Consider the following 9,201-nt stretch of genomic DNA (forward strand, 5'->3'; position numbering starts at 1 on the left):
TAAAGTATTCCTGAAAGTGAAAGATTTTTTAGAACGACCTAATCATTATGTATTTCTGAAAGTGAAAGTTACCTACAAAATTTGTTCTCCTTGTGTATTCTCTAATTTCTCAGGGGAAAAATGAATCATATAGCATAATTTTGATGGATTATCTTAACTTAAAGGAAAGTTAGACAATCTTTTAGTGGTTCTCTGAATTAATTTTTTTTTTCAAAAGATTTTTTGAAGTTAAAATACGACATAAAAAATTATAACTAGAATACCAAAATAACTGCCCCCTTTTTGCAATTTTCTAAGCCCCCGGGGTGGTTAATAGGGATTATACGGTATTGGTAAATCAAACACCTCCTTTCTTTTTTATTCATAAAACTGAAGATGCACTGAAATGTTTAAATTTTTTTTATTACATTTATTTCGGTGAAAAAACAATAACAATTTAAAGTAAATTACAGTAACATAGCTATCTTGATTCAAGACTTAAGTAAAAAGGTTCGCTTTAAAGTAAAACACTTTCCTTTTACTTGAACCAGTGTTCATATACTAAAATCAGTGATGTAAAACTTACCTGTAAATGTTGCAGGTCATCTTCTTGTATGTTGTGCGTCAAATTAAATACCTACAAAAGTGTACATGAATGTTACAATCTTTTTTTTTTGAAACAAGACTTGTTTTGAAACAAGAGGCCCAAGGGCTTTAACGGTCACCTGAGTTATTTATTATCAGAGGTGAATAATCAAAGGGGAATAACTTCTCTCAAAGTAGAGTAAAAATTTCCCTAAATGGTTTACAGAGTGATCTACCCTTTCTCTATGCATACATCACCTGAACTGAACTAAGCATTGTACTGAGGGCAAAAATAGTGGCACAGTCCCTCACAGTTGACTCGCTGTCAAAAGCCCCCTGGGTATCCATCAATAGGACAGCAACCTGTGATAATTCAAGATAAGAGAACTCAAAAGCATATTCTAATATATAAAGTTAACATACATAAAGTTAACATATATAAATTATTTAGTTCAATCTTCCTCTTCTGCTGATTAACACTATCAAAAAAAATTGTCTCTTAAAAACCACAAAACCTAATTTTAAACACGAAATAGGATGTACATGAATTAGCCAACATGAAGTGGGGTAAAGTTGCTCAAATATCATTATTGCTAAACTTAGTACGTTTACAGTAATAAATTATGACTGTAATCAGTCAGGGGCATAATGCAAACAAGTTATTGTCAAAAATAACTCAAATGAGTTATTTTTTTGTCACAGTGAGTTACCTCCCTTTGCTATGACCTAATTTTTCCCAGCATTAGTAACTCAAACACCTTATCTTTCCAAAATAGTTTCAATAAATTAATAACTTGTTTAAGTTATTTTGTGTCATTCCTCCCTAACTTCACACCCTGTGCACCAAAGGTTTTTGCTCGTGCACCAAGACAAAAACAAATGTTTGATAAAATTTAAGCCTTGCTCAATCCTGAAAAAATGTTCAAAGTCTTGGGAAAATTGGGGAAAGTTTTTTATTTAATGATAAAAACTGGACATATAAACCATGTAAATAAAACCACAAAATAAGGATTAAAATGCTGTTTATCTCCACCTCCTCACCAATTCTCTTTTGGAGTCGGTGCACTCCATCTAGTATTACATAATGGAATCCCAAAATGCAATGCATATTGGCAGGAAATACAAAACTCCCAAGAAATCAATGTCCAAGTAGGATATAAAAATAACTTTAGTTATTATTAAAAAAAATTTCGTGTGTGTAAAATAACTTAATTAAGTTTTTTTTTGATAACTTGTTTGAGTTATACACCTGACTGGTAATAATTATAAACTTCATGATGTCTTCATGATACATTATTTATCCTTGCTTATAAGACTCACCTCTTCTCCGGAGGGAACTTTACAGATAAAAGGTTCACTCCACATTAAAATTCCTGTGGTCTCCCGCTCTGACCCCCCTCTCCAAGTGAACCCCTCCAATGGGGAATCATCACCTCCTAGCCAATTAGGGTGTCCCTAAAGAAGTATCAATGTCATATTAGTCTGTTCTATCTTTAAACAATCACCTAGTGTAATCATAAAAAAATATGATAATCCAACAAATAGCAGTCTGCAATCAAATTAAAACCAATAAGGGTAATCAAAGGTGACATTTTTTTTTTCAAACAAAAAAAAAAGTGAGAGAGAATTGTATTTTTTTAAATACAATATTATGCTTAATCTGTTATTGGATTACAATAATTCAAAATTCTATGCCTTATCTAACCTCCACATTCACATGTATAAAATAATTTAAGAACTGTGAACAGAAATTGGTACCTTAGCATTCAGATATCTGAGGAAGAAGTCTAGGAGAAAGGATTTTCCCTTCCTAAATGCTCCAGCCACTGAAACAACCACTACTTTCTTCTCCTGAATTCTGGGATCCAGAAGAATTTTGGCAAGTTTCTCTTCGTCTAGTTCAAAGAAATGTAGTGTTTTTTCTTCCTCTTCTTTTGTTGTTGCCCTGATGATCTGTACAGGTTCTCCATTTAGTCGCGACCCACTGGCCGAAACTGAAGAAAAGCAAAATACAGTTACTGTATAATCCCTATTAACTGCCCCCAGGTCTTGTTCAATTGTCAGGAAATAAGGCCATCTGTACAGTGATTAAAATCATCCAGAATCATATGGAAAGTCTGCCATAATTTGAAGAAAGTGAAAATGAAAATTGGTTATTGGGTAGCTTGTTCATAAAGTATTCCTGAAAATGAAAGATTTTTGGAACGACCTAATCATTATGTATTTCTGACAGTGAAAGTTACCTACAAAATTTGTTCTCCTTGTGTATTCTCTAATTCTCAGTGGAAGAATGAACCATATAGCATAATTTCGATGGATTATCTTAACTTAAAGGAAAGTTAGTCAATCTTTTAGTGGTTCTCTGAATTTATTTTTTTTCAAAAGATTTTTTGAAGTTAAAATATGACATAAAAAAATTATAACTAGAATACCAAAATAACTGCCCCCTTTTCGCAATTTTCTAAGCGCCCGCAGGGTTTGGCACTAAGGCACGTCAGACCGACCCAGTCTAGTAAATGAGTGGTCCGGTCGTGTGAATTGTACGTTAACTAGACTGATTGGTCATGTTGATAAAATAGATAAAAAACCCATTTCAGTCTTTCAAATAAATATTCCAAAACTTTTCAAGAATTTTTCTTAATTTATCCGATTGTAAACACAGCCATTATTCCGTAAAAAAAAAAATCCCAGTATGACACAATCGCTACTTTTAGTCACCGTTGTAATCGACAAGTTGCGTTAGAAATTAGCGCCATTCAATATCAATATATGGTATAAATAGTTACTAAAAATATATTCTGCAATTAATTTAGTAATATTAAAGCTTACAATATTCGCAAGTCTTGATGAAACAAACTCAATTTGCTAGTCGGTCAAATTCTTGACGCGCGAGAAACGATTTCAAAATTATTCAGATTTGGTCAGGGCTAGTGATTTTACAGTCAGGGCTAGTAAAAATTATGGGAAGTAGCCCGACTAGTCTAGTACTCGTAAAAGTTAATGTTAAACCCTGGCCCGGGGCGGTTAATAGGGATTATACGGTAATAAAAACTTGCATAATAGCTATAGTTGTCCAATCTATTATTTATTTAAGTACATTAAAAAAAGCACATCTTATGATATAAAAAGTAAAAATATTTAAAATGCATGCATTATTTTCAGGATGAGAAATTTCATTTATAATATACTGAAAGTCTGTCAAAGCATATTGTATATCAGCTGAATGTTTAAATCCTCTGAGGTTATGTAATTTATTACTCTAATTAAATTAGATCCAGAGTAACAGTTTCCATTTGTTTGAGGGATACAGAGAAGGGCTTAAGAAGAGAACAACAATATGAGCCATGTACTTAGATTTTCTTTGTACGATCTATTTCTAAACTGAGGTAGGCTATTGACAAATAAGTTAATGTTACAAGGGCATCAACAACACTTTGCAAATTCTATGGTTGATATAATGACTTCATTTGCAAATACAAAACTTCGTTAGATTGAATGTTGACTGACAAATTTTTAATACAAATTGATAGGCCATTGTTTTCATACTAAATAGTCTACAGATTACTATGTACTAATGTCTCACTGCTGGTGTGAATTGTCAATGGGGGATGCTTACTCCTCCATGGCACCTGATCCCACAACAACTAATAAATGTATTCAAGGGTCAAAGTTTGCTCTGCTCTCAATTTGTAATGTCTAATGGGACTTAAGAGCATGAATAGTGTTCATTGTCTTCACATTTTACTTTGCGTTTACTTGCATTTTTATAATTTAGTCTATGAATTTAGTGTAAAACACTTTGATTCATTAAAATAGTATGGGAGATGTACTTAAAGTCAAGATCTAGTAAATGAAAGGAGCCTACAGATTTCTCTAACTGTTTGGTCACAAATTAACTGTTGTATATGACCCAAACTTCGAATGCAATTGTGCAGAAAAAGACACATTTTCAAGAGTGATTTTTTCATGAAATTGTTATCATATGAGTTTAAAGTTGAAAATTATCACTGCATCAAAGTGCGATTTTCTGCACATCCCTAGAAAAATGCTAAGTTAAGAAATATGTTTGATTTGGTAGCTAAATAAAGCTACTTCAGGTAGGCAAATAAAGCTATGTAGTTAATTCAAGATACGTAGCAAAATCTAATGATTGTACCTGTGTACCAGATCTGTCCTTAACAATATATTTTTGTAAAGCCAGGAAGAAAAACAAAGATTTTCTATTCATCCACAGGGGCTTGCTCCCGGCGTGTAATAATTATTTATTTTAAAAAAAATCATACACGTTAATACTAAAACTACACTGTAGTTTTAGTATTAACGTCTATGATTTTTTTTTATATAAATAATTATTACACGCCGGGAGCAAGCCCCTGTGATTCATCATAATAAAAACGGTTATGAAAAATGTGACACAAGAATCTCAAAGACACGATTAAATATAAAATTGAAAGAAAAAAAAATCATCTGTTCAGTGTTATGAAGAAAGTAAGACGTAAACGGGGGACGTCACGGGGGACGTCAACAGTGGCAGCGAGTGGGTCACAACCGTCGTCGAACTAAATATGTAGAATCTATTTCACTATAATTTATACATTTGTGCCTTTAATGGAAAATAACTAAACCAAATAAGAACAAGGGAAATTCGTGTAACCTTTAAAAATTGAAATTACCTGGCGCTAAATTGTCGTTTGCCATTTGGTTTTGGTTTCCGATGGTAAATGAATGATATGTAACTTCCGCTTAAATTCTTGCTAAGTAAAGTCTAGAGAAGTCCCGACTTCCGTAATTCTCGCGCACTGACTGTGACGTCACGCACTATTTTTTACCATACTAACCAAAAAATATCAATGAGCAGAATTTAAAAACTTTGTTTTATTAAGGTTAGCCAGTTATTTAGGGAAAAACAAGCAAATATTGTATCAAATAGAATAAACAGATAGATAATGAAATTTACATTGAAGATATTAAAAGAATATATACTAATTTGACGGATCTATATTTTATAATTTCTGCTTCCGCCTTATAAATAAGCAATAGGGCACGAGTAAATACGTTCAGCAACTTGGAAAAAATAATGACATCTTCATATTCAACGATGCAGAATAAACATGCATAAGGATTAAATGAGTAAACAGGTTAGCAGAACAAAGGTTTATGTTGTTAACCAGATGTTGGCAAAATTTAGTTTGCAAATGCTTAAAAACAGTTGCATATTTGTCACCGAAACTTCACAACGATTTGCTACTTCTCATATGTTGCTTCCCCTTAAGAAGCTTTGTAATCATCGTCATTTGAAGCATTGTGTATCTGTAATGTTTTTCACTACGTTAGAGTAGCTGCAGTTTAATTACAGCGGCGTATTTTTAAATGAATATAGCTAAGTACAGAATCCCGTATTTATCATTGCCATGGCTCAAATGCAACAGATAGACTGGAATTTCACCACAGTGATATTGCTATTTATTAATGTAAGGATCTTGAAAGCATTAGGCCTTAAAAAGAGTAGTTATGAAGGATGCCTGTCAACTGTATCTATACATATCATATTGGTGTACATTCTTTCATTACTTTTACTTTCATCTTGAATTAAAAAACATTTTAAAATAATCATAGTGGTTTATGTATAATTCAGGTGATTGATATCAGAATTATACCTGAGTATCGTAAGCGACCTCATGATATGATACATATGATGATACGGTGATGCAATACAACATGTATCATGATAGAGATGTCAACAGTTGAATATACTGACAACTATATATAGGTTTAATTACTTCTAAAGTAACAGAATATATAAAGTAAATATCTCAACATCTTTTCCCCATACTTTGATTTGAATTATAAAAACTTTTGACAATTTATCTTATTTTTGTAATGTTAAATTTATTAGGTGGAATGTAGATTTATCAAGAAGCACACTGAAAATTAACTCATACTGTATTGCTATACATACCCGATGATACAATCTCATATGTGAGCTTTGTAATTGATACGATTGTTACACTTCTAATCAGGATGTTGTCAGACTTATTTCTACTTCATTTAGGCATTAGATAATAATAGTATTGGTACTAAACTGTTAAAAGACTGTTAATAATGCTACTAGACTGTTAAAGTTTAATATATTTCAAGAACCAAAAATGTTTTCTTAGCCTGGAAAGTGCCCCCCCCCCCCCCCCCCCCCCCGCTCTCTCTCTCTCTCTCTCTCTGTATATAAATTATATATTTTATGAATCGTGCACATATACCATTATTAATCTAGCTAATACATCAACCCATCTAACAATGCCCATAAAATTATCCTTATTATATAATACCTTTCAGAATTTTTTTTTCAGTTCTGCATTTTTGTAACATAAACATTGTATCTAATGTGTTTGTATTATTTTTCCATGGATTTCAAAATTGTTGATTGGATTTCCTTATTGGAGTTCTTTCAATTCTTTGGTAACCTTTTTAAGGAAACCATCCATGATTATAATAAGTAAGGGTAAAAGTGATTAATTCTTGGAAAAGTTGTCATATGAATGAATGTATGAAATAGCAGTAGTTTTGATGAGGTCTTCCATTAAAACACTGGTGGACATTGATAGCAGAAAAGGGTTATCAGCTGACACTGCTCACTGTAAAAAAAAAAGAAGCAATTTATTGTTTTGTATCGAAATTAAAAAGCATGAATGCATTGATTATTTTGGGATTTTAGGTTGTCAGAAATTAAGTTAAAGTTAGAAAAATTTAAAATCACCCATCAAACTCTAATTCTGAATAAATGATAAATAATGGGACTCGTAATTTCATTCCTCTTTAAACCCTCCCCCCCTCCCCCCCCCCCCCCCCCAATACACACACACATAAAAATTCTCCTGGCCTTGGAGTTCAAAGTTAACTCAACAGACAGTCCACACAAGTGTGACACTACTATTTATTTGTTCCCTCCATAGGCATACATATTTTATTATTCACTGATGTGAAGAAAGTAGATGGGTGAACAAGGTGTGCAGAATGCCTATGGCTTTGGATAGGTAAACATCATATTCAATTTGTGAATTAAGTATTTAGAGTAAAGTTATATTTATTGAAATTTATGAAATTATGATCAACAAAATGTTTCTAAGGACAATTTTCTTGGCAAAAATTATTCTGTTATTAAAAATAATATGGCATTCTTGGGGTTCAAACCCCTAGCAATAAAAGTCCTGGGAATCATTTTCCTTTGAGACTAACATGCTAACCACTGATGAATAGTGGCATTTAAGTATGTTTGTAATATGACTCTTGACTAAATGGACTTCCAGGTATTTCTCGGAAAATGCCGATGTGTCATAAAAGTGTATTTTTAAGGTGTAGTGGGTTTTTGCTCAATGTTTTTGTTAACCAAAAAATGTATATTTTTACGCAAACTTTGAGGATAAACTTTCAAAAAAATGGAGCGAAGACCCACTTCGTGTTAAAGTATAAGAAATGATCTTTTTTGTCCTTTTTAGTGTGTGTACATGCTATTTCATAGGCAAATTATTTCAATCTTTGTGAGATCTTTGCAAATTTCAGAAATCTTACATAAAGTATACTTTAATGCCTTAGATGAAATATCAGAGAAATTTTGCTATAATTGAGATTTAATTTTTCACGTTCATGCTTGTTGCACTATAGGCACTTCGCTCGCCTTGTTCGCCCATCTTCTTTATGAAATGTATCAAGATAATCATTTTTTTTAGCTCACCTGAGCTTTCAAGCTCAAGTGAGCTTTTCTGATCACCCATTGTCTGTCGTCTGTTTGTCTGTGTGTCAATCCCTTCATCCATCTGTAAACTTTTCATATTTTCAACTTCTTCTCAAGAACCACTGGGCCAATTTTAACCAAAGTTGGTACAAAGCATCCTTGGGTAAAGGGGAGTTTAAATTGTTAAAATGAGGGGCCAAGCTCTCAAGGGGAGATAATTAAGAAACTACAAAAATTGGGTGGGGTCATTAAAAAATCTTCTCAAGAACCATTTGGCCAGAAAACTGAAACTTATATATGGAAGCTTCCTGGGGTAGTGTAGATTCAAAATTGTTCAAATCATGACCCCCAGGGGTAGGGTGGGGCCATAATAAATATTACAAAGAGAAAATCTGGTGAAGAATAACAGGGCCAAAGTTTCTCAGGTGAGCATTGTGGCCCATGGGCCTCTTGTTTTTTTCTTCTCTTTATATTGATTTTATTTACCTTTCTGAACTAACTGTCATCATCATATATATTTTGCTTTAATTCATTGTAGCATGATATTTTGCTTCATGAGGTTCCCTTTGAGTTCCTTTTGATGTTAACAGTATATTCAAAACAGCAAAGTAAATTGTGCAGTGCTTGATTATTTTTTTTATAGGTAAAATTTTAATGCTTGACTGTAGTCAAAGCTGTTCTCTGCATGTTGCATGCACAGAATTAATTTTATAAATATTTCATGGTTTGAATGATTCAAGAATACTTTTTTTTCAGAAGGGGTGGGGGTGGGGAGTTGAAGGGTGCTTGGGGGGGGGGGGTCATAAAATTTCATGATAAGTTTCTGAGCAACTGATTGTGCAGCTTTCAGCTTTTGTTGCTTCAAAATTATTTGATCATGTACTGCATCTATTAAGTTATCACCCAAAGCC

The 9,201-nt window shown here is 32.7% G+C and overlaps 1 protein-coding gene across 1 annotated transcript in view; it reads right to left on the minus strand.

The window, feature by feature from the left end:
- Positions 1–5,314, minus strand: part of LOC133175484 (atlastin-2-like) — a 19,471-nt gene extending 14,157 nt beyond the window's left edge. Inside the window, exons 1-5 of the mRNA XM_061310589.1 lie at positions 5,238–5,314; positions 2,323–2,558; positions 1,885–2,019; positions 823–927; positions 566–616 (exon numbers count right to left, since the gene is read on the minus strand). Coding sequence (XP_061166573.1) covers positions 566–616; positions 823–927; positions 1,885–2,019; positions 2,323–2,558; positions 5,238–5,262 — 552 coding nt within the window. The 5' untranslated portion in view covers positions 5,263–5,314. The remainder of the gene's footprint in view (positions 1–565; positions 617–822; positions 928–1,884; positions 2,020–2,322; positions 2,559–5,237) is intronic.
- Positions 5,315–9,201: the final 3,887 nt, after the last annotated feature.

The sequence above is a fragment of the Saccostrea echinata genome, unplaced genomic scaffold (assembly GCF_033153115.1).
Source record: "Saccostrea echinata isolate AGI-Se365-2 ecotype Australia unplaced genomic scaffold, CSIRO_AGI_Sech_v1 ptg000002l, whole genome shotgun sequence".
Lineage (NCBI taxonomy): Eukaryota > Metazoa > Mollusca > Bivalvia > Ostreida > Ostreidae > Saccostrea > Saccostrea echinata.